At 38.9% G+C, this 26568-nt stretch overlaps 1 protein-coding gene across 2 annotated transcripts in view; it reads right to left on the bottom strand.

Moving 5' to 3' along the window:
* Positions 1 to 26568, bottom strand: part of LOC149224278 (putative rhamnogalacturonate lyase B) — a 441880-nt gene that overhangs the window by 351847 nt on the left and 63465 nt on the right. For both annotated transcript variants that reach the window (XM_089386060.1, XM_089386061.1), the window contains one exon: positions 17064 to 17234. In XM_089386060.1, the coding sequence (XP_089242186.1) occupies positions 17064 to 17234 (171 nt within the window). The remainder of the gene's footprint in view (positions 1 to 17063; positions 17235 to 26568) is intronic.

Genomic DNA, 26568 nt, shown 5'->3' with positions numbered 1-26568 from the left:
AAAGGGTTTCCCCGCATTGGGGTTTGTCCCTGGCTAGCCGCCACATCTTGTGTCTCTTGTCTTGGCTTGTTTTCTGTCGATCTTTTAATGTTCTATCTGCACTTTACTTTATGTTTATGTGATTGCTAATCTGTGGCTAATAAGAAGAAAAGAAGTAAACTGCTCTAAGCATAGAACATACCATAATTTAACACAGTTAGAGGATAAGGGGTACGATGTACACTTCGTGGGGAAGAAAGTGTATGTCAAACACTCTAGCTGGAAGAAGTTGAGATAGATTGGAGCTAGGAGCAATAGGTTACACAAGTTGCAGCTCGATTCTCCAACAGTATTGATAGACGATGAGAATAGCAGTGGGAAGGAGTTGAACGAACTATGGCACATGAAGATGGGACATTTACACCATGGAGCACTTAGGATGCTCAGAGAAATTGTAATAGGAGTTCCATTTCTCAGCACAGAGCACGATGATGTGTGTAGAGGATGCATACTTGGGAAATACGCAAAGGCAACATTTCCTAGAAGTGTTAGCAGAGTAAATGGCGTGTTGGGATTAATACACTAAGATATTTGCAGCCCTATGTCTGCTAGAGCTCTTAGAGGTGGTGAATATTTCGTCACCTTTATCGACGATCATTCCAAGAAGACCTGGATCTATTTCTTAAAGACCAAAGATGAAGTCTTTGATCGGTTAAGAGAATTCAAAGCTCTCGTAGAGAATGCAACAAGGAAAAAGATAAAGGTGTTATATTCAGATAATGGTGGAGAATACACAGATAAAGACTTCAAAGACTTCTGTGCGAAGGAAGACATCAAAAGAGAATGCACAGCTCCATATAATCCTCAATAGAATGGAGTAGCGGAGCGAAAGAACATAACAATAGTTGGGGCTGCAAAGGCTATGTTGTATGACCAGGATTTGCCAAGATTTTTATGGGAAAAGGCATGCAACACAGCGGTGTACATTCAAAACAGAACACCTCATAGAGCATTGGGGAAGACAACGCCAGAGGGGGTCTTCATAGGAAAGAAGCTTGAATTAAGTCATTTGAGGATATTCAGGAGTGTGGCTCACTGCCACATACCAGATGAAAAGCGCAGTAAATTGGATCAGACTACAGAGAAGGGGTTCCTCGTAGGGTATAGCGAGACCTCAAAGGCATACAGGATCTACATTCCTAGCAGCAGGAAGATTGTAGTGAGGCGAGATGTAAAGTTCATGGAAGACAGAGCTTTCAGAAGATCTCGAGAAATGCCTGCAGGTGATCAATCAGCAGAAGTTTCGTTAGTCCAGCAGTAGGGATAGCAAGTGGGACAAGCAGGAGGACAGTCACAAGGATCGAGTACGGTGACCAGTACCAGTATCTCCTCAAGGGTAGGAGATCCAGGGAGTTCTCAGTAGACAGAGCAACAAGAACAGGAGGAGGAACTGATTGAACCTCCCACCACCAATGGTAGAGCCAGTAGGGAAGTGCATCAGACCTTGAGGGACGCAGAGGAGTTTGTCGAAGCTCCTAGGACAGACAAGAGACAACATAGGCAGCCTGATAGATATCAAGCTTTGGTAGCTCAGGTTACAGAACCCTCCAGCTTTCAGGAAGCCGCACAACATTAGGTGTGGGTGGATGCCATGGTAGAAGAATACAATTCTATCATGACAAATGATGTCTGGGAGGTAGTGCCTAGACCAGAAGACAGATCAGTTGTAGGTTCCAGATGGATCTACAAGATCAAGTACGCTGCAGATGGTAGTGTAGAGAAGTACAAGGCTAGATTCGTGGCGAAGGGGTATGCACAGAAGGAAGGGATAGACTACGAGGAGATCTTTTCCCCACTTGCCAGATATACCTCTATCAAATCCGTTATATCCCTAGCAGCGCAGTTGGGATGGGAGATTCCCCAGACAGACGTCAAGACAGCATTCTTGAACGAGGTGATAGAAGAAGAGGTGTATATAGAGTAGCCTGAAGGCTTCGAAACTCATGAGAAGCACACTCATGTATGCAGGCTAAAGAAAGCCCTATATGGGCTCAAACAGGCACCCAGGGCATGGTATGGTTGAATTAACAATTATTTGCAGTAGTTGGGATTCATCAAGAGTGATGCAGATCCCAATCTCTACCACTTGATGGTGGAGAATGAGCCTCTCATTCTAGTTTTGTATGTAGATGACTTGTTTTTGACAGGATCATCAAGGTTCATAAAGGACTTCAAAAGGAACCTTGAAGCAACATTCAACATGAAGGATATGGCGTTGATGCACTACTTTAGAGGATTGGAAGTATGGCAGAAGAATGGGGAGATCTTCCTTGGGCAAGGGAGATATGCTACAGATATTCTGAAGAGATTCAGAATGCAAGATTGTCGACCCATGGTGACGCCCATGATCACCAATTGGAAGAAGATAAATGCATCAGGGGACAAGGAACTCGACCCCACCTTGTACATACAGCCCATTGGATCACTCATGTATCTAGTTAACACTAGGTCAAACATTTGTTTCACTACCAATACTCTTAGTCAATTCATGGTAGAACCAAAAAGGGTACATTGGAAAGTAGCTATGCACATTCTTAGATATGTGCGTGGAACAGTCAGATATGGGTTGAAATATACTTGAGGAGATGATGTTAGATTATGTGGATTCACAGATGTAGATTGAGTAGCTAGTTTAGTGGACAAGAAAAGTACATCTGGGTATTGCTTCAGTGTTGGATCAAGGATGGTCTCTTGGTGCAGCAGGAAGTAGAAGTTAGTAGCATGTAGCTCAGCAGAAGCTGAATATATGGCAGCTAGCGTAGCTACGTGAGGAGCTATATGGCTTAGGAAGTTTCTCATGAGCTTGTTCAGGAAGAAGATGGGAGCAACCAGTGTTTACTGTGACAATCAGAGTTGCATAAAACTCCTTGAGAATCTAGTATTTCATGATAGGTCGAAGCACATTGATATCAGGTGTCATTTCATCAGAGGTTGCGTTCAGCGTGGAGCAGTCCAGCTGCAGTATGTTCCCACAAGAGATCAGGTAGCATACATACTCACAAAATCTCAAGGGAGAGCTAAGTTCATCTAGTTCAGGGAACAGATGTGTATGGTGCAGAACTCGTTTCAGTAGCAGAAACAGATGGATTCTCAGTTGCAGCAGCAGCAGATGAGAGGGATTTGTAGTGCAGATGCAGTAGTTGCCAGCACTACAGCAAGGTCAGCAGCAGCACAGATGCAACACATATTAGAGTTGCACAGTAGTTAGCGGGCAGCAGCAGCTAGACATCAACAGCGTGACAAGAGATGATGCAGAGACAGGGTGTTGCTACAAGGGGCAGCAGCACTATAACACATTCCTCGCCAAGAGGGAGTGTTAGTTTTTGTAGCATTGGATGCGTTCTAGCCACGATATTTTGTGGAGAGGCTAGAATACATGAGATCTCCAAAACCCAGAAATCGTTTACGGAAATTCCACCTAGAGAAGATTTAATTAGATTATTAGACATTTTTTAAATATTTCCTAAGTCTAAACTTAGGGAATATGATCAGTATTAATTAAGTCATGGTTAGAAACTCACATGAATCGACAGGGAAATAATCTGGGCCATCGATAATGTTTTAATCTTGGTTGTTGGTGCTCCAACAGAGGATTATAAGAAGTCGTCGATGGGTAGATGGAGGACACACTAGTGCAACTACTAAGTTGCCCAAACAGATCGATTTTCTCAGTGGTTGAAGTTCAGCAGAGGAGATAAAGTCAGAGGGTGAGTTGCAGGGGAAAGAGAGCGTAAGGGTGAGTTGCAGGGGAAAGTGCAGGACAAATTCAGGAAGAGACAGCATGAGGAGAGACGCAGTCCACTAGAGCACTACACAGTCACTGCGCAGAGGGTGACGCAGAGACACCGGCGTATGGGAAGAAGGTCCATCTTGTGAAAATTTGGATGCCCAAATTCCTACTGCAACAACTGATTACGTTTCTCCTATTTGTTAATTACTGAACCAAATTATTTATTGTTTCCTACAGTAAACATTGAAACGAATAAACTGCATCCTTCACAATTTAAATTAAATACAGAAACAAGAAACTGAACAAGAAAGAAATATACAATACATATACACATTTATTTTTGGGCAAATGTCCCCGGAAAAACTCAAAGCGGGAAAATTGGTGCAGCAGTTCTGAGGGTTTTATTATTATGCAGTAGTAATTTCTGAATACAATCTCTGGATGCCTTCCCGGCAATCCAGTTACAGAGAATATCACTGACAGAGAGATAAGTGAGGTTACCTCACACTATCATTGGAAAGATCCAGCCATTGAATGAACTGCCCCTGGCTGCCTCTACGCAGTCACTACGTCAGCCCAGTGTCACACCCTCTGGGGACAGCGTCACCCCTTCAGCTAATCGATTTGCCTTTGAGATTCTGACTTCTACTCTCCTGGTCTCACACCCCTGCTTCTAGCTACAGAAATCGATCTCCCCAGCAAATTTTCGGACTTCCTTAAGGCTCTGCGCTGCCTTTGCGTCAACCTACATTGTGTTGAAGAAAGTGTAACTAGGTTCGGTCTTCATAAATGTACTTTTGATATTTGTATTTATTCAAGAAAAGAAATATTATTTTTTTTATATTTATCAACGAGTTTCTTGCTCATTGAAATAGGTCTAGCACATGTCGAAGTGTTATAGGTGAGTCAAACAGTCAAAAGAAAATGTTGAAGACCTTGTGGGGATGTTACACCATGTACATATGTGTATAAGAGTCAAATAATATCCCTCCAAGCAAAGACAAGTCCTCTCCATGCAACAACATCATCAAAGGAGCAAAAATGATGAAGGAAACTCAAGTCGGCCTATAGTCATCATGTCAGCCTCAACTCGGCCTAAAGGAGGTACATTCCTCTATATATAGAGGTTGTCCACTCCCTCAAATGACAAGTAATCCACCTCTGAAATCAATGAGCAAGGAAGACCGAGAAAAGGGTGAAAAAGGACGAGTATAAGGAGCCTCTAGTGCAGCAAAGAAGGAGAAGTCATCACCGAAGGTTGGAGGACTGCTTCAAGGGTAAAACACAGTCACGCGTGCAAGAAAAGGAGGCATCTATGCGAACATAACAGCAACAACATAACAGTCTCATACTTCTCATTGTTTGGGCTTGAAACTTATGCCTATAAGGCCTCCCACTAGAGCGCAGAAGAGATTGTCTCAATCGAAGAAGAAAGGAATCAAATACTCAAGGAAACCTCCCACGCGTGCGAGAATTTAGGGTTGCAGGATAGTCATATCAAGTCTAAAACTACACCTTGAAGGAGCTCTGTTGGTCAAGAGGAAGGAAGGAATCATCACAAGTAAAGGGTCTCACTAAAAATCAAGGATAAGTGTCTCTTCTAGAGCAAGTACAACAAGGACTATCAACAATTGTAAGAAGAACGAAACACTGAAAGAAAGAGAACGAAGTGCCAAGGAACAAAGTGCATGAAGGAAGAAGGACTTGACTTGTGCTTGGAGGATATTCTTGTCAAGGGTCTAGGGTTTGGCATTGATCAATAGAAGCTTCAATAAGGGAAATTTACAAAAGGGTTTTCCTCTCTAAGAGAGACACTTGTTGCCCTGACAGTGAGCCAACCTCTTCAATTCTTGTTTCTTGTGTTTTGTTAGTAGTTTGATGAAGTAAACACTTACAGTCTTACACTAATAATAAGAGAAGAAGATCAAGCTAACAAAGATAAATTGTAAAAGTGCTTCACAAATTGTTATCAAATCTAGAAGAATCCTACTATACATAATTGCCCTTGATTCTTCAACATGGTATCAGAGCTAAGGTGACACATCAAGGAAAGGGCATCTCAAGAACACTCATAAGGTGACTCATCTAAGAAGGACATCTCAAGAACATCTACAAGGTTGAAGCATCAAGCCAAGAAGTCTCAATCACATCAAGGACAAGAAGGTCTACTATCTACTATTCATCAAGGAAGACTACAAAACAAGAAGAAAAGCCTTATATAAAGGCACCTACAAGAAGAGCAAATCAAAGAGGGACCTACATCAAGCAAGTCCATTTGGAGAAAGCAACTTGAAGAACATCAAGATCGAAGGAAGGCAAGCCATCAAGTCTTCAAGAAGAAAGCAAGTCCACTACATCTCAAACTCTATCAAGTAAGTATATGTCCCCTTCTGAATATACATCAATGTCTTTTTGCAAGGAAAGCAACAAATTGGTTGGGACCAATAACTTCCTTGCATGAAAAAGAGGACTGATTTACTTCTCAAAGAGAATGAACTTCTAGATCACATCAAAGGGAATATCACTATCCCCGCTAAGGAACAAACTCAAGCCTTAGCCAAGTACAATAAGGATGAGACAAGAGCTCAAAGGATTCTAATAGAATTTATCAAGGACTCTCTCATTCCTTATGTCTCCAAATTTGAAACATCAAAAGAAATCTATGACAAGCTAATAGAGCTATTCTCAGTAAGCACGACTGGAGAAGTAATATCTCTACGAAATGATTTGTACAAGATGAAGATATCAAATGAAGAAATAGCTCCCTACTTCATGAAGATCTCTAAGATGAGGGATCAACTTCAAGAGTTGGGAGAAGTCATGTCTGACAGAGAAATGACAACTGTAGTACTCAATGCTCTACTTGAGGATTGGGGAAACTTCACATCAAGCATATATGCCAAGAAGGAAGCTACCCCACTAAGTGAACTATGGTCTCTATGCAAGATAGAGGAAACTAGACTCAAAGCAAAAGATGATGTGGGATCAAAGGAGCAAGCATTTGCTAACATGACCAAGAGAAAAAGGGAAGAAGCTCCTGTAACTCAAGAAGTGAAAGAAGAAGACAAGAAGCAGAAAAAGGAAGATCCTCTAGATCTCTACTATGACTAAGTCAACCTCTTTACTTAAAGTCTTCTTTCAAAGTTTTGAGTAGTATAGGAGCATATAGAAATAGAATAGATTGCATGGTTAAAGATATCTTCTAGAATATAGGATCATGGTGTAGATATAGCTCAAAATATTCATATAAGAGCATACCTATTATAGGACCTCATCCACAATGAAAGAATAATTGATCATGATTAAAATTCTTAGAAGGCCTCCATCATCAAAGGAAGAAACATTTGCAGGATAAGGGTCTTCAAGATCCTCTGATAGAATCTTCAAAAGAAGGTTCATACATAAGGGTAGATGTCTCATTGGGAGTCCCATTTATGGGATTCAAGAAAGGATGATATGCAGGCAAGAGAAGATGAAGCAAGAAAGGCTACACCAATCAAGGAGAACTATCAAATGAAGTCGAGATGATCAAAGCAGAATCAAGATGAGGTATGTATGCATCAAAGTTTAAGTCATGTCATCATATATATTGGGTCATGGGAAAAGTTCTAGAAGCATGATCAAGAATAAAAGGATCTCTTTCACCAATGATATGCTCGAAGGCATGTACTACAATGCAATAAAGGTCAACATGAAGAAGTGCTCTCATAAGGAGTATAAGTTGGTTGACTAATCAATCTAAGAAGAAGCAAATGAAGAAAGAGATCAAGCATGTGACGAACACCGTGGTAAAAAAGAATCACTATCTGACAACATTCATTAACATTTCCTAAAAGAAGGCATGACAACTCTGACAAAGGAAGAAAAAGATAAAAGGACTCTTGACACCTATGAAGGCCTTGGAGATAGTAAGGTGCAAATAACTGATTCAACTCTACAAAGATGTCATGATGAAGAAGCCATCCAGCAAAAGCACCATTTGATGTTGAAGCAATATCAGGATGAAGTCATGAAGGGCTACTGAATCAAAGTATGGGAACAAGCAAGTACAACTAAGCATCCATGTGATAAGTATTTTGAAGCATAGACAAGATGACAAAGGAGTACCCAGATGACAAACGGACCTGATATATATCAAGAAGGCCACTTTCCACGAAGGGAGCAATGACATGAAAAATCAGGAAGGAAAGTGATCGATGGTCGGTGCCCTACCAAGAAGAAGTTCAAACAAAGACTTCATGACATCAAAGGAAAGAAGGAGATCAAGCAGTTGAAGGACCCACAAAGAAGAAGTTTTTGATGAATGGACAGGTCCCTCACTAAGAGGGAGTTCTAACAAATTCCCAACTATAAAGGAGCTTGGGCAAGTTCCTCAATTAAGAGGAAGAGATAGACACAACATTCTTGTCTTCACTTGGGAAGAAAGAATGGGAGGATTGGTAATCATCTGGCATCTGGCGCTCTTTGAGGATGTGTAGGGCCTCCAAGACAAGAGTAGTCAAGAGGACCGATATTCTTTGAGGGTTGGGAACCCAAGACAAGAATAGTCCTAGAAGGTCATACTCAGTGAACACCCGGGTGGGTATGTACCTTGAGAGACAATGACTAAGGTGTCTATAAGTCATTGGTCTCACCAACATTGTGCTCTGATCTTATGAGAGATAGAGTTGTTAGTCAAGGCCTTGCTATGAACAATGTTGGTTACTATGATGCTATAACAGATGGATTGCCAATCTGGTTTCTCTTATGTGAATTCTTCAAGATTGAAAAATAGCCAAACACCTTGTAATGATTTATGAATACCTCCCTAGTTAAGAGGGAGTGTTGAAGAAAGTGTAACTAGGTTCGGTCTTCATAAATGTACTTTTGATATTTGTATTTATTCAAGAAAAGAAATATTATTTTTGTTATATTTATCAATGAGTTTCTTGCTCATTGAAATAGGTCTAGCACATGTCAAAGTGCTATAGGTGAGTCAAAGAGTCAAAAGAAAATGTTGAAGACCTAAGGGCATGTTACACCATGTACATATTTGTATAAGAGTCAAAGAATATCCCTCCAAGCAAAGACAAGTCCTCTCCATGCAACGACATCATCAAAGGAGAAAAAATGATGAAGGAAACTCAAGTCAGCCTACAATCATCATGTCGGCCTAAAGAAGGGACAGTCCTCTATATATAGAGGTTGTCCACTTCCTCAAACGACAAGTAATCCACCTCTGAAATCAGCGAGCAAGGAAGACTGAGAAAAGGGTGAAAAAGGACGAGTATAAGGAGCCTCTAGTGCAGTGAAGAAGGAGAAGTCATCACCGAAGGTTTTAGGACTGCTTCTAGGGTAAAACACAGTCACACGTGCGAGAGAAGGAGGCATCTCTGTGGTCATAACAGCAGCAACGTAACAGTCTCATACTTCTCATTGTTTGGGCTAAAAATTAGGCCTATAAGGTCTCCCACTAGGGCGAAGACGAGACTCTCTCAATCGAAGAAGAAAGGAACCAAATACTCAAGGAAACCTCCAACGCGTAAGAGAATTTAGGGTTGCAGGATAGTCATATCAAGTTTGCAACTACACCTTGAAGAAGGAGCTCGGTTGATCAAGAGGAAGGAAGGAATCATCACAAGTAAATGGTCTCACTAAAGATCAAGGATAAGTATCTCTTCTAGAGAAAGTGCAACAAGGACTATCAACAGTTGTAGGAAGAACGAAATGCCAAAAGAAGGAGGACGAAGTGTCGAGGAACGAAGTGCAGGAAGGAGGAAGGACTTGACTTGTGCTTGGAGGATATTCTTGTCCAAGGATCTAAGGTTTGGTATTGATCAATAGAAGCTTCAATAAGGGAAATTTACGAAAGGGTTTTCCTCTCTAAGAGAGAGAAGTTTTGCCCTAACAAAAAGCCAACATCTTGTGTTCTTGTTTCTTGTATTTTGATAGCAGTTTGATGAAGTAAACACTCACACTAATAGTAAGAGAAGAAGATCAAGCTAACAAAGATAAATTGTAAAAGTGCTCCACAAATTGTTATCAAATCTAAAAGAATCCTACTATACATAATTTCCCTTAATTCTTCAACACGTTGCCTCTGCGTGGTCCTGCGTCAGCCTTTTCTGGCTCTACGTTGCCTCTCCCATATCTCTCTCTGCCTCCTCTGCTGAGTATTCTCCAACCGGGAAAGATTTCCCTTCAAATACTATCCCTGGCCTTCACTGCAAAAGATCACTATCAAAAATCTCTCTGGTAGCTACTCTGCTTCAGAAAATCGAACTTCTGATCTCCCATTTGTCTGTTCTCCAAGTGCCCCTCAGGGCTCTTCTTATATCTTTCTGTTGGACAACCAACAGCCCAGATTAACTTCTAATCAATGGCTTAGATCATTTTGTCTTGATCCTTGTCTTCTTCTAGAGGTTACACCCACAGTTAGATGAATACCCTTTAATTATTTTAATTTCCTAAGTTTAGTCTTAGGCACCCATTAAAAATAATATTATTTTAATAAAACTGTCTCCAGGTAGAATTTTCCAAAACAGTTTCTGGGTATTGGAGAATGCATGTGTCTAAGCCTCCCTGCAAATATTGAGTCTTAGAACACATCCAATGCTACCAAAAATCAACACATCTCAGGTTCAGGGAGTCACTGTGGAGAGTGAGAAATTTGTTACTAAATTTCTCTCAATATTTTTCCTCTGCTTTGCTGTCCAAATTCTTATACTTGAATTACTGCTGAAGAATTAATAAAGAAACCCTCATCTGCAGCACCGATTTTCCCACATTGGGTTTTTCTGGGGACAATTGTCCAAATATAATTGTGTCAATATCTTTAAGTGTGTGCTAGAATTTCTCTAATTTTTCAACATTTATTTTTCTCCCGCAGTATTTGTTTTGTGAAGGTTGCAGTGTATATGATTCAATATCTGTCGTAGGACACTACAAATAGTTTGTTTAATTAATTTAACAAATAGAAGAAGTTTTATCAGTTGCTGCAGTAGGATTCTGGGTTTCGTAATTTTCACAGATAATATCTGACAAAGAGATGACTACCATAGTGCTCAATGCACTACCAGAAGAATGAGGCAACTTCACATCAAGTATCTATGGGAAGAAGGAAGCTACTCCATTCAATTATCTATGGTCACTATGCAAAACTAAAGAAACCAGGTTGAAGGAAAAATCTGATGTAGGATCAAATGAACAAACTCAAGCATATGCTGCTATGGCAAAAAAAAAGGTAAGTTTGGGAAATTTGGTCCTCATAAAAGAAAGAAGAATATGGCAAAGGTTCAATGCTACGGATGTCAAGAATATGGGCACTACAAGAGAGATTGTCGTAAAATCAAGAAGGACAACATCAAAAGAGGAAGAGAAGAAGCCAATATCAGTAAAGAAGTGGACGAAGTTGAAAAGAAGAAATCCAAGAAGGAGGAAGTAAAATATCTCTATTATGATTGAAATAGTCTTCCTCACCTAGTTCTTTTCAAGTTTTCTGTTGTATGGGTACCATGATTGGAATCACTAAGAAGCATGATAGGATGAATCATGGCGTCACAGAAGCATACGATTGATAGCAAGAGCTCATAGAGAAGCATGAAGAACAGCTGAAATAGAAGTCTATGGCAGTCACCCATAAAAGGATGTAGCTCTAAGTAACCTCATTAGAAGCATAAGTAGTACTTATGGGAAGAAGAAAAGTCATCTAGTATAAAGCTCATCATACATCATTCAAGAGGAGCATTTGCTGGAAAAAGGATGATCAAGTTCCTCCGTTGGAATCTTCATTGGAAGGCTCACCTATTGGGAGAAGCAAGTGTCTCGCCGAGAATTCCACCTTCTATGGATTCATGGAATGATGGTATGATGTCATAAGAAGTGAAGCGGGTTAAGGAAATTGAAGTTCTTTCAATCAAGTAAGTTGTTGAAGGAAGTCTAGATGACCTAAAGGAAGAAAATGAGGTATGTATGCTTGTATTTAATAAAATAGAGTCATGGCATATAGTTGCAGGTAGCAAGATAAGTGCTCTACCTCATCAACATAATCAAAAGAAAGGATCTGCTCCTTTGGAAGGATGCATGAAGGCATGGTTCACACATTGACTAGATGAAATCAACATAATATGTCCTCATACGAAATATGAGGTGATTGAAGGAACTATGATTGGAAGTTCTTGGAAGAAATGTGTAAGGGAGAAATCATGGAAAAATGCAACTATGGAGAAGGAAATCAACATCCAAGGACTAAAATATTTGGCTATGATATCTCCATGGGAAAGATATGAGGATCCTAATAAAGTCTGAAAAAGAAAGATACCCTTGACATTGTATATCTTTTTGGAGATGTGTCAATATATATGCAGGATGTTGATGCAAACAAGGAGATGTCATGATGAAAGACCATCACAAAGGTAATTTTGGTTTAATATTCATTTTCTATTTTTGAACAATATCTGGATGGGCTAATGCAGGGCTACCAAGGAAAGAGTTGTAGATGTCATCTACAACTGATATTCATGTGATAGGATGAAAGATACTAAAGGAATCATGACATGAAGAAGGTAGCAAGGCATGAAGGAAGGCTAGATATGGACTAATGGATCACTTTCCGATGAAAAGAAGGATGACATGACTAACATAATTCCTAAATGAAAGTGATGGATGGTTTGTGCCCTACAAGAAGTCCCAAAAAGATGTAGGCTCCATATCAAAGAAGAAACTCATGACATCGAAGGAAGAATTTCTACAAGCAGTTGTTTGTCCCATGATCTCCACCTAAAGGGCTGCTGGAAGCAAGTCCGGGTCAAGAGGGAGCTTGGGTGCATTCCTTTTATAAGAATGCGTACATTGCTTCATTGGAATGAGTATATCCTCCCTAATTAAGAGGGAGAGATAGACACATCATTCTTGTCTTCACTTGGGAAGATAGAATTGAGGATTGGGTAAGCATCTCGCATCCGATACTCTTTTTGGATGTGATAAGGCATCCAAAACAAGAGTAGTCGTAGAGGACCAATATTCTTTGAGGACTGGGAATCCAAGATAAGAATAGTCATGATGGAAAATACTCTGGGAGAACCTAGGTGGGGTATGTTTCGAGAGAGACAATGATGAGGGTGTCTATATATCATTGGTCTCGCCAACATTGTGCTCTGATCTTGTGGAGAGATAGAGCGGTTAGTCAAAGCCTTGCTATGAGACAATGATAGATGGTATGATGTTATACAGATGGGTTACCAATCCGACTCTTCTTATGAGAATTCTTCAGATTGAGAATGTCCAAGTACCTTGTATGAATTATGAATACCTCCCTAGTTAAGAGGGAGTGTTGAAATATGTAACTAGGTTCGGTCTTCATAATGACATATGTAATGTTGATTTTATGTATTCAATGAAAAGAGAAAAATAAATTTATTATTATTGTGCTTGAGGCATGGGTTTCATGCTCAAGGGAAATTTATTTTAGGTCAAGCTCCCATTGAGAGCTTCTAAGATTTGTCATAGAGTCTATAAAGTCAAAAGAGTCATTTTCATGTATGAATAACCCTTCTTAAGCATGCTACATATTGTAAGAAAATTATTTGAGTCAAATTAGAGTCAAAAGACCCTCCAAGGCCATGTCAAACATGCAAGCATCAAGTCGGCCTCATGAAGCAGCAAGTCGACCTAATGAAATGTCAAGTTAGCCTAATAGGAGGCTCAAGGAAGCCTATATATAGGGCACTCAGCCTCATTTGGAGACACTTCACTCTCACACACAAGTTCGATGATAAGGACAAGAAGAAGTGCGAAAAAGAAGAAGAAAAAGAAAGGAGGAAAAGTTGAGCTATTTTGGATTTGTTTTTGGGCTACTTCTCTCCACATGTGCAAAGGAATTAGGGCACACAATGCCGCAGTGAAACCAAGTTGCAGAACTGAAGTTAGAAGAGTTGTTTTGGAAGCCGAGTTCTCTAAGAGAGAGAATCTACCCAGGCAAAGAAGAGAAGTTGCAGTTTCTAGGCAAGTCAAAGTTGCAGTTGAAGTTGCAGTTGAAGTTGCAGTTTTTGGGGTAGTTGAAGTTGCAATTTCTGGACAAGTTGAAGTTCAATCTTTGGGCAAGTCGAAGTTGCAGTTGCAGTTGCAGAGTAGGTCGAAGTTGCTGGAAGGAGAAGCTATTCAAAGAGGAAGCATTGACTTGGTCTTGGAGGGGTTCTTGGTCAAGGGTCTAGGTCTTGGAATTTGTCAATTGAAGATTCTATAAGAAGAAGAATTCTGGTGGGTTTTCCTCTCAAGTTGGAGAGGTTTTGGCCCTGGCTGATCGCCTACATCTTGTGTCCTTTGTCTCATTGTTCTTTATGGTTTGGTAGTTGTTTGATGAAGAAAACACTAATAAGAAACAAGCGAAGAAGAATCTAATTAAGAAAAGTAAAAATACATCACAAACAGTTATCATAATAAGAGAAATCACCTACACTTGCTACCCCTACATTTCTCAACACCAGAGACTGTAATCCAAAACCCTAAAATCAGATGCGAGCCTCAGACCCTGTAATTTCGGACCTTTGCGAACTTCTTTTGTCGTCCCAGCCTCAGACCTATGCGAACCAATCAATGAAGAAGAGAAGAAGAAGATGTTTGGTGATGTCCAAATGAGATTGAGGTCACTTGTATTTATAGGCTTCCAAGGGTGACCAATTTACCATTAGGGCCAACCTGTCCAAATGTGCATATGTGGATTTTTCTTCTGTACATTTTCCCTTGTCCAAATTTGATGATCTTTAGGTCAATTTTGGTCCTCTCAAAAAGAAGAATTCAATGCAATCATCATCTCCATCAAATGAGCTGTCCAAAGTGGAATTTGACCCTAGTTGCATAATTTAACAATAACTGACAATGTAACAGTGTGTAGAAGAGTAGGCCTAATTATTGAAGGCAAATATCAGCGCATATTTTGGACCCCTTGTGTCGTACATTCATTGAACCTCATGTTGAGCAAGATGGGGAAGCAAATTGAGTGGATTTGAGTTATTTTTGAAGAGGCAAAAGAAATTCAAGCCTTCATCATAAACCACCACATGTCTCGAAGCATCTACGGGGAATTTGAGAAGTTGGAGCTCCTTAAGGTACCTAAACTTTAAAGTTTATTTCATAAATTGTAATTTCTATGACTCAAAATTCAAATATGTAAATTGGATTTTCAGATGTCATGATTCATGAATCATAATAGTTATTCAATCAAATTATGATTTTTTAATTGATTGAAACATTGGCAATTTGACACTTGCAGGTTGTCGAGACTCGTTTTTCTTCTCACATCACAGTCTTAACAAGGCTTATGTAGGTGAAAGAAGCATTGCAATCAATGGTATGCAATTCCCTTTGGAATCAATGGAGGCAATCCCAATTTGAAAGAGCACAAGCAGTGAAAAGGTTGGTTGTTGATGATGAATAGTGGGATAGGCTGAAGTACCTCTTGGCATTTACTAAGCCAATTGTGGATTTGTTCCGCTTGTTTGACACAAATATGCCTAATTTGGGAGAGGTGTATGAGGACATTGATTCCATGATAAAGAAGATAAGGGTGGTTATAAAGGCCAAGGAGAAGGACCCAAATGTCCACCCCATTGCACAATTTGGCCTATGCAATGAATCCAGAATATTATGTAGTAGAGTTGCCAAGTGATCCAGAAATAACCGCACCAAACAAACACCCAGAAGTCTCACAAAGATTTAAAAAAGCTTTTAGAAAGTTTTTTGTAGATCTTGAAATTGGGATTCGAATTCTTCAAAGTTTGCTCATTTTGTGGGATCAAAGGGTTGGGGTGTTGACATTGATTGTATGCGGGACAAGACTAGATTAAGTCCAGACTCCAATTGATTCGTGGAACTACTATGGTGGGGAACTTCCACATATCCAAAAATTGGCCATCAGGATCTTGTCACAGGTTGCTAGTTCCTCTTCAACAGAAAGGAACTGGAATACATATGGCTTCATCCATTCAGTGAAGCAAAACAAATTGGGCTCCAAGAAGGTTGAGGAACTAGTGTATGTTCATTCGAACCTTTGCCCTCTGTCACACAAGAGAGACGAATACAAATTTGGGCCCACCAAACTATGGGATGTGGAACCAGAGTTGCCTGACTTGGATATGACGTTGAATGTCAGGTCTCATATGACTTTGTTTGATGAGGAGGCACCAATAGTTGGATCTTCAAGTGGACATGGCAGCAATGCTCCCACTCCTGGAGAGGATGTGGTTCTTAGTGACATGAATGAAGACATATTTGATGATATGTAAATGTAATTTATGATGGTGTTTTAAACTTTTGAACAATGAATATTGAATACCATAATATGCCATATGAATTATGAATAATGATAGTAGACTGCCAGTCATAGTTCATTTTGTACTTTGTACTATGTAGTGTACATTATTAATTTTGGTGATGTTGTAACTTGTCATGTTGGTAATTGAAATTTGAAACAGAAACTTGATGATATGTTGAATCATGAATGTTATAATAATCATTAATGATGATGAAAATGTCTATGCTACGTTGATAATGATGATAGATGATAAATGATTATGTATTTTTAGATATAGAATCTAGATTCTAAAAGATGAATGGTAATATGAAATTCTTATATTTTACATATGTGTGTGTGTGTGTGGTTTCCTTGCCGTATTGTTTCCAGATTTTTTGAAAATTTGTTGTATCCATTCCAAACCCTGCATCCGTATCTGTTTCAGTGCAACTTAGCTGGTCACCCTATGTTCATTTCTCATTATAACATAATGTCATAATGGTGTAGGCATTGAGGGAATATAAGTACACTTCATCACAGGATTGGCTCAATCTACACAAATTCACACGGATCTTTCTTGGAAGATGGATTGGTTTGATAATTGACTTAAGCCTATTTCCTCCTGATTATTCAATTCCTAGTTGCCTTAACGTCGTACCAAAACTCAGATAGTCTTGAGGCAATCCAGCTATTTTAATTTATCATGGCATGAACTTCTCAGTGCTCGCTACTGCATTATCTAACAAAATAGATGAAACAAATTTCAAATTTTAAAATTGGAAAAATAAGAATTATATCGATGATTAACCTATATAGTTTCCACAAAATATCAGTAATAAATAGGTAAAGTCATATATCACCACTACAGTTTCAATGGTACAAATAAAAAATGATGTCATATAGAGTTATGAAATATAATTATGTCAACAGCATGCAAAGTGAAATCCAGAATAAAACAGTGATGGAAACCATAAAATTACGTCCATAGACAAAAATCAAAACATGAACTCATTGTTGGATGCTTACTGCAAGCGATGTTGGCCCAACATGGGATGTCAAGTTTTGTTTTATTGGACCTCCATTACGAAATTCATCGCTAGGAGTGATGACCCAGAACCCAACCATGGGATCAAAGCTGATCCATCCATGGACTCTGTTCTCCCTATTGTCACATGAGTACTGGTACTTATCATCTACCTGCATATAAAATATTATTAAAAGAAATTTGCAGGTCTCGGCATCTAAAAAAGCCACTTTAGTGTTACCAAGTTACATCCTAGCTTTTGTCCTCCATTAGGAACAAGAGAAAAGAACACATGGAACAAGAGATTATAGCAACATTAAAAAACAACATAAGACCGATCTCCATAGATTCATTCTTTCTTTATATTTTATCAGTATAGCCTCCACAGATAGCCTATCCATTTCATGGAAAAACAGGAATTGCAAATCTGGATGCTCAATTCTCTAAGAATGCATAAAAGTGTAATCAAAATCTTATTTGGAGCAAACTAGAATTACTGAGAAAGAAAATGACTTGCTGAAACTATAGAAAGATATACATAATAACACCAACACCATCATCAAACTACACTAATTTCAATACGAGACTAAGGAATGACATCAATAATGGGTATATAACAAATCCAAGATATAGAGAGCGATATTCTGTGAAAAAACAGAGATTAGTCATAGATAGATTCATGACATGAAGAGAAAAAAATACAATAAATACAAAGGAAGTTGTAAAAGAAGAAGAATGTTTCAGAAGCTCAACAAACTCAAATGCAAAGAGATTGGAGATGGAGTAGTGGGAAACCCTTCTACATCTATGTGGAAAAGGATATCTATGACCTTCTAAGCCACACCTCCAATGTTACCTCATGCTTGAACAATGGGTGAGAAGTTGGGGATTCCGAAGCGCATTGGTTTAGGAGGTGTCAGTCCATTTGGAAACCAGGCTTATTTCAAGCACAAAGTGTGGTGACGGCTTATGCTTCACCAAGGCTTGACTGTCAAGATCAGAATTGGTGTTATAAATGTTGCATGCATGATGTGTCTAATGTCCCCGAGGAATTAACTGGCCCAAGGGACGAAGTAGCCTATCGATCTCCATAGGCTATAGTCCTCAATAAAGGGGAAAACCCCAAAATACCCCAGGTTGGGGATGTAGAAATGTAACTAGGTTTGGTCTTCGTAATGACATGCGAAATTGTGATTTTATGTAATTGATGAAAAGAAGAAGAAAAAAAATTATTATTGTAGTACTAGCTTGTCTCATGGGTTTCATGAGCAAGGAATTTTATTTTAGTAATGGCTCCCATTGTGAGTGTTTAGGATTTGAAAGTCAATTTGAGTCTATGTCATGTATGAAGGACCCTTCTTGGGCATATTACACCTACGTATGAGTCAATAGAAATTTCAAGTAGCCCTCCAAGACAAGCACAAAGCATCCCTCTTCAAGTCATCTTCAAATGGAATTAATTAACTCCTCCAAACAGTCATGTCGGCTCACCCTATTCGTGTTGGCTTATTATAGAGGCAAACCACTATAAATAGGGCTGTCCAAATTTCATTTAGACACAAGGATTTTCGTGATCAAGTCTGAAATGCGACATACAGAAAAACAATTCGAAGGTGATCAAGAAAGAGCCTAAGGATCAGCGAAGGGAGAAGACTTAGGTCTTTTTTTGGGTATTGTAGTTGTCACTTGTGCAAAGAAAGAAGTAACCATTTGCTACAGCAAGCCCGAGCTTCAGAGGCAACCAGATTAAAGTCATAAGGAAGGACAAGTTGCCAAAGAAGTATCCTCCACCTCAAGCGAAGGAGATTAAGGACTGTCATCTACACATGCAAGGGTTCTGATTTAGGGCCAAAATGTTGCAGGCCTGAAACAGAGGAAAGAAAACCTAGATCTGAAAGGAAGTTGAAGCAAAAGGAAGGAGCAGGCAGTTGACCATCGTTGATTCAAGAGGGCAAGATAGGAAGCTTGGTGTCTTGGTCTTGGAGAGGTCTAATAGGTCAAGGGTCTTGGTCTTGGTATTCGTCAATTGGAATCTCTATAAGAAGATGAATTTGTTCGGATTTTCATCAGAGTGAGAGGTTTTGGCCCTGGATGATAGCCTGTATTCTGTGTCTCTTGTCTATTTATGGTTTATGCATTGGTAGTTGTTTGATGAAGAAGAACACTAATAACTTAAGTAAAAGGAAAAATCGAATCTAAAGAAGTAAAAACCACTCACAAGCAGTTACTAAAAGAAGAGAAAACACATAATAATTATGCCCTAGATTTCTCGACATCGTATCAGAGCTAAGGTGACTAAGTTAAGGAAGGGCATCTTATCAAGGGACACTCAAGGATCAAATCTCAAGGAAGGCATCAAAGACAAGATCATCTTGAATTCAAAGGAAGCATCATAACCCAAGATCAAAGAAGTCTACAAAGAAGTACTGGGATCATCATCAAGAAGGAGAAGGCCAAAACCCTACATGTTTTGAAGTATATTCATCAAAAGGAAGCTAGAGGCGTTGTCATCAAGACTCTAAGGCGATCTCTCTCAAACAAGATCCCTACCATTGAAGAGATCATCATCATCAAAAGATCCAAGGGATCTCCCTCTCTGTGGGATCAAGGATCATTATTAAAGAAAAACTATCATCATCAAGAAAAAAGGTTTTCTATCCTCTATATCATCATCAAAATCAAGGAAGCAGCAAGAAGAATGAGCATTCTATCAAGTCAGTATATCTATCAAAATGTCTCTTTGCAAGGAAAGCAATAAATTGGTTAGGTCTTCAAACTATCTTGCATGGAAAAAAAGGACAGATATGAATCTTACTAAAAATGAGGTTATGGAACATGTCAAAGGTTCTATCACTAAATGAAGAGAGGAAGATGCTCAAGCTCTTGCCAAGTATATGAAAGGTACGGCTCAAAGGATTCTCATAGAATCCATCAAGGATCCCCTCATCCCATATGTATCTAAACACGAAACTTCAAAAAAAATCTATGACAAACTGGTAGAGTTGTATTGCGTACGCACTATTGGAGAAGTCATCTCATTAAGGCAAGAACTCTACAAGTTGAAGATGTCTAGGGAAGATGGAATAGCCCCATACTTTGTGAGGATAACTAAGATTCGGAATCAACTACAAGATCTGGGAGAATTCATGTCTGATAGTGAAATGACTATAGTTGTATTAAATGCACTATCAAAGGAGTGGGGTAACTTCACTTCAAGTATTTATGGGAATAAAGAAGCTACTCCATTCCAGGATCTATGGTCATTATGCAAGATTGAAGAATCTAGACTAAAGGCCAAATCTGATGTGGGAGCAGGTGAGCAAAGTCAAGCTTATGCTACAATGACAAGAAGAAAAGGAAAATTTGGAAAGTCTGGTTCTTGGAAAAAGAAAAGGGACATGTCTAAAATTCAATGCTATGGGTGTCAAGAATATGGACACTACAAAAGAGATTGTCCTAAGATCAAGAATGACAATAATAAAAGAAGAGACGAAGCTCATATCACCGAAGAAGTGGAGGAAGTTGAAAAGAAGAAGTCCAAGATAGAGGAAGTAAGAGATCTCTACTATGACTGAGATAGTCTTCCTCACCTAAGTTCTTTTCAAATTCCTAAGTCTTCTGTTGTAAGATATGGCTATCATAATTCACTAAATGGGATGCATCAAGGCATCATAGAAGCATTGAAAGAAAGAGCTCGGGACATCATCATAGAGAAGCATGAAAGATGGTTAGAATCTATGGAAGTCAAGGATATAGCTCTTAGGAATCTCATTGGAACATAAGTGGCAAGGTCATCTAGTACAAGGTTTATCATACATATGTCAAAAGGAAACATCTGTTGATGGGGATACTCTAGATCCTCATGATTTTCTGACGGAATTTTCATCGAAAGGTTCACTGATCAAGAGAGGAAGCAAGTGTTTCATCAAGAATTCCAAACTTGTGGAATTCATGGGATGATGATATGATGACATAAAAGAATATCAAGTGATTGAAGCTCTTTCAATCAAGGAAGTTGTTGCGGAAAGTTTGGATGACCCAAAGGAAAAATGAGGTATGTATACTTACATTTGATATTGTGGAAGTCATGTCATATGGTTGCAGGTAACATGGATCAATGCTCTATCTTGAGAGCATAATCACAAGGAAGGATCTCCTCCTTCAAAGGGATGCAGGAACGCATGGGTCACACATTCACTAGATGAAATCAACATATGTCCTCATATGAAGAATGAGGTGGTTGACTGCAATTGAGGAACTCTGATTGGAAGCTCCTGGGAATGAAATGTGTGAAGAAAGGAAGGAAGAGATCATGGAATATGCAACCATGGTAAAGGCAATCAACATCTGAAAGACCAAGAATATTTGACTAAGATATCTCCATGGAAGATATGAAGACTCTGATGAAGTTTGAAAAAGAAAGAGACCTTTGACAATATATATATCTTTGGGAGATGTGTCGATATGTATGCGGGATGTTGATGCAAACTAGAAGATGTCATGATAAGAGACCATCACAAAGGTAATGTTGTTTTTAATGTTCATTCCTTTATTTTTGATCAAATATCTTGATGGGTTTATGTAGGGTTGCCAAGGGAAGATCTATGGATGTCTTCCACCACCAATGCACATGTAGTAGGATGAAAGATCCTTAAGTAAACATGGCATGAAGGAAGGCAAGATATAGATTGATGGGTCACTTTTCGATGATGACATCGCTAACTCATGGATGAAAGTGATGGATGGTCTGTGCCCTAAGAAGAAGTCCCAAAATATCAAGACTCCTGAATGATAAAAAGAAGTTCATGACATCGTGAGGAGGAGTTATTCAAGCAGCTGGTTGTCCCATTATCTCCACCTGAGGAGCTGTTGTAGGTCCCTAATTAAGAGGGAATCAGGAATCTGGAAACAAGTTTCTTACTTGGAAGAAACTTGGAAATTCCTAAGCCAAGAGGGAGCTTAGGTACATTCCTTCTGTAGGAATGAGTACATTCCTTTATTGAAATAGATATGTCCTCCCTAATTAAGAGGGAGAGATAGACACATCATTCTTGTCTTCACTTGGGAAGACAAAATGGAGAATTGGGTAAACATCTGGCATCTGATACTCTTTGAGGATGAGTTAGGGCATCCAAGATACCCTTTTCCAAACAGTGTTCCTCTGCTAAAGCACCAAGACCTTCTCTCAAAAATCCGAACTGTTATTTCTGTGATTAGCCCTAAACAAATCCTCATTGTCCCTTCATCGCTTCTCTGAGTTCCATCTGAACTTGTCTCTTTTTTGTGATCCGAATTTCAGAGAGATCCGAGCTTGACTGACTGTGTTAATGCGAAGACCCTTCACACATATATATTGTGGTTTGACCATAAATATAAAGCCGACATGACCTCAAGCAGGGATGTGTCTCTAATTAGGTGAGTCGACATGTGTCATATTCTTCATCTTTAGGCCGACTTGAAGAGGAGAACTGCCGCTTGTCTTTGGAGGGCTTCATGACAATTCTATAGACTCATATACATCCGTTATATGCCCAAGAAGGGTTCTTCATACATGACATTGACTCTTTTTTACTTAAACGATAAATCCTAAAGGCTCTCAATGGGAGCCATCTAAAAATAAAATCTCTTGCTCATGAAACCCATGAAGCAAGGATTACAATAATAATTTTATTTTTCTTCTTTTCATCATTTACAAAAATCACAATTACATGCCATTATGAAGACCGAACCTAGTTACACTTTTCAACATTGCAAACTGATAATATTTGTTGTTATTTTTTTACAGCTCATTGATGGATAGATTGTGGCACTAAGGCACCACAATTACAGGAATTTGCCATCAGAGTTTTGAGTCAACCCTGCAATGCTTCTTCTTGTGAGCGCAATTGGTCAGTGTTTGAGCACATCCACAGCAAAAAGAGAAACAAGTTGGAGCATGAGAGGTTGGAGAAGTTGGTTTTCATCTACTACAACCTTTGAATGCTCACAAAACAAGTGCAACCAAAGGATACAGATCCAATTTTATTGGATACTATTGATTTAGAGTCTGATTGGGTTGTGGAGGAGGAGTCCCCTGATTTGAGTTGGCTTGATGAAGAGACTGAGGATCTCTCTAGTTTTCCATCTCAAATGGAGACTCCAAATACACCTGCCTCACAGTTGCTTCAGCCTTCCGATGTTAGCACTAGCTCCATGAGGGCTTATTGTAGGCATAGTCATCCATGAGTGATGAGACTCAAGATTGTTATGAGACAATCATTTATCATTTATGACATGTATTTGAATTTTGAACTTGCTAACATTTTTTATTTTAATTATGGAATCATGATTCCTTTTCTTATTTAGTATCTAAATGTTTTGCTTACAAAAATTGAATATGTTATGTTGTACTTTTATAGATATGAGATGATATTATGAATTATTGCATATATTGTGGCTTTTATAGCTTATAAGGATTGGAATTGTCATTAGTTTCTTTTTTGTGCTTAAAATTTACCATATTTTTGTTTTTTTGTATTTTGACGAGTCGTATACGGGTGTTCCCGAGTCTTATACAAGTCGATGAGTCAATAGCCAGACTAGTATTATACGCGTACGAGTCGTGCAACATTGGTCTTCCATGATAATCTAATCAAATCATTTAACTTGCTAATTTAACCAAGTTGCTAGGCCATTCGGTTGTGTCTCTTGGACTTGTTGATCGCCAACAAGTCTCATATCTTCACATTTCATAGGGGCTTACCCCCATAGTTTGTTCTAGGGAGACAACTAGAACGGAGAGGGTGGGGATCAGAGTGACAACCCCCACCCTGAGCGTTGTCGCATATTCCCAATACAATTTGGGCAACAACAAGTCTAATTTGACACCTATGAACTAAACTTGAGAATATCAGTCAACATCCCAGGCGAAGAGGTTGAGAGGATGCACAATGCCTTATCACTATATGGTCTAGAATACTCTAAGAATACCTTTGTCTTTTCCCCAACCCAGTAGTGCAGCAAAAGTATGAGATGTTGATCCCAGTGACCTCATGGCAGGGTGAGGCATGCAAGAACCAAGATCTATGGCCAAATATTTCTCTGATGAAGAGTGTTAGGCATCTATGTCACAATAACTACATGGGTATTTTCCTAGAAAATTTCTACATGGAGATCTTTAAGAAGAAATGTACATGAAACACCCAAAAGGTTTTTTAGTGAAGGAAAAGGAGCTAGCTTGGTACCAAAATTTTGATACTTATATATCAGTAGTTGGTTTATCATAGCAAAGTTGATCACTATGTGTATTCCAAGCTAATTAGTGATCATTTTATTTATGTGGTCTTCCATGTTTATGATATAATGTGGATTGGAAATAATCAAAAAATTATCAATGATGTCAAAAATCAATTGTCTTCTAAATTTGATATGAAATATCTTAGTGCTGCAAATTTTATTTTGGGTATGGAAATTAAAAGAGAGTGCAAACAGGAAACTCTAGTCGAATCAAAGTAAATATGTTGAGACAATATTGAGAGGTTTACTATGCAAGAATGTCAACCAGTCAAAATCTCTAAGCCTATAGGTGTAAAGTTGATTGCAAATCAGTGTGCGAAGGACACAAAAAGAGGTAGAGGACATATCTTGTGTTCCCTATGCTAGTGTTGTTGGAATTATGATGTAGGCTATGGTCTATACTAGACCAACATGAAGTGGGATATTTGAGTAGGTATATGTCAAAAATAAGGAAAGAACATTAGACATAGGTAAAGAGGGTCTTTAGATATTTGTGTGGCAATTCAAATTATGGAATCTGCTACCAAGGAAGACCTGGACCTCATAGAGAAATAAGCGGGATTTGTTGATACGAACTAAGCAAGAGATTTTGGTCGTAGAAGGTCTACAAGAGATCACATTTTAACCTATTTAGTAAAGCAATCAATTGGATGAGAAAGAGGCATGTCATAGTTGCATTGTCAACTAAAGAAACTCAATACATGGAAACTACTCATAGAACTAGGGAAGCAGTATGGTTGCAAAGTGATCAAGCATTGGCTTTGTTTAAAAAATAATGAGGATAGGTTGTGATAGCTCAACTACAATTTTCTAACCAAGAACCTTACTTATCATTCCAAGACAAAGCATAATTGTCTAAAATGTGGTGAGCAAAGACTTCTGACTTGCGCCTTAGCCAGTGACGACCTTCAATTGTCCTCATGAGTTAGACTGCAATTAGGATGAGTTATTTCCAATTTACTGGAATAATCATCAAGTCAGTATGCATAGCGTTGAAGCTTCAGTTAAAGAGGAGTATTCATCAGTTTGACTACAGAACGAGGTGGCAGTTACAGTTCAGTTAGAGCAAGTGAGAGAACGAGTTAATACTCAAGTTTTGATTGGAGAGAGAACAGGCTAATACTCAAGTATTGATTGAAATAAGGACAAGAAGAACTCTCAGTAAACTCCAAGCATTGATTAGAGCAAGGACGAGAAGAACTCTCAGTTAATTCTCAATAAGAACTCGAGTTCTAAATTTGGAACTGGGCCTCCTTGCATGTTCGAATTGGGCCTCTAAAGGAAGGACAAAGGCACAAGAAAATTCACAATTGTTTTGTGCACGAAGGATTGTGACAAGGCAGAGCTCATGAGTTAGTGTGAGAGCCTTGATTGTGGAACGCAGGAATTGTGTCCTAAAGAATAGGAGCACAAGAGCACTAGGATCTAGGAGAATTGGTTGTGCGCAAGTTGTGTGAAGTTGGGCTCCTAAAAATAGGATCTGAAGTGCGCTAGAAAATAGGGCCAAAAATGTGCGTAAGGATTAAGAAGGCCTAAGTGCGCAAGAAAGGAGGAGCAGAATTGAAGCAAGACAGCAGGGTTTGCAGAGCAAGTCAAGGAAGCAGCAAAGGATCAATTAAGTGTAGGAATAGAGATCAAGTAGTGATCAAGGAAGGCCAAGGTCAATTGTATTAGTTGAAATTTGCGTCAGAAGCAGAACGCTTTCTCAAGAGAGACAGATTGCTTTGTAATAGATTCAATTGCTCCAAGAACAATCAATAAAATATCCACATCAAGTAAGCAAGTTTCCCTGTTGTGTTTCCTTAGAAAATAAGTATGTCAAGTTGTGCATGTGTTTTTATCTCTGTGTTTTTATTCCACTGCATAAGAATTGTTAAGAAACTTTGTATCTTGTTGAAAGTAAACTAGTTTCAGTTTCTAGATATTCATTTAAGTAGTTGCAGAGTTTCATGGAAATTTAACAATACTGAAGTGCAATATTATTTTGTTGGAAACATGGTTGAACACAATAAAGTGTTGCTGAAGAAGGTTGACACCTTGAAAAATGTTGCATACTCATTGAAAAAAAGTATACATGGAGATGTTATATTGTTGCATGTAGCTTGCGCATTCATGCACGAGGTGTCAGTTGTAGCGTGTGGACTGTGCACTCATCCATGAGTGTTAGTTTTTTCAGACAATGATTTTCGGCCCATTAATATATCATCCTGGTTAAGGGAATAGGGTTGTAAT

This window comes from Pinus tabuliformis, chromosome Q, assembly GCF_031772625.1.
Source record: "Pinus tabuliformis cultivar Carrire ecotype Pingquan chromosome Q, CPIR1, whole genome shotgun sequence".
Taxonomy (NCBI): Eukaryota; Viridiplantae; Streptophyta; class Pinopsida; order Pinales; family Pinaceae; genus Pinus; species Pinus tabuliformis.
This window is presented reverse-complemented; position numbering and strand designations above follow the sequence as displayed.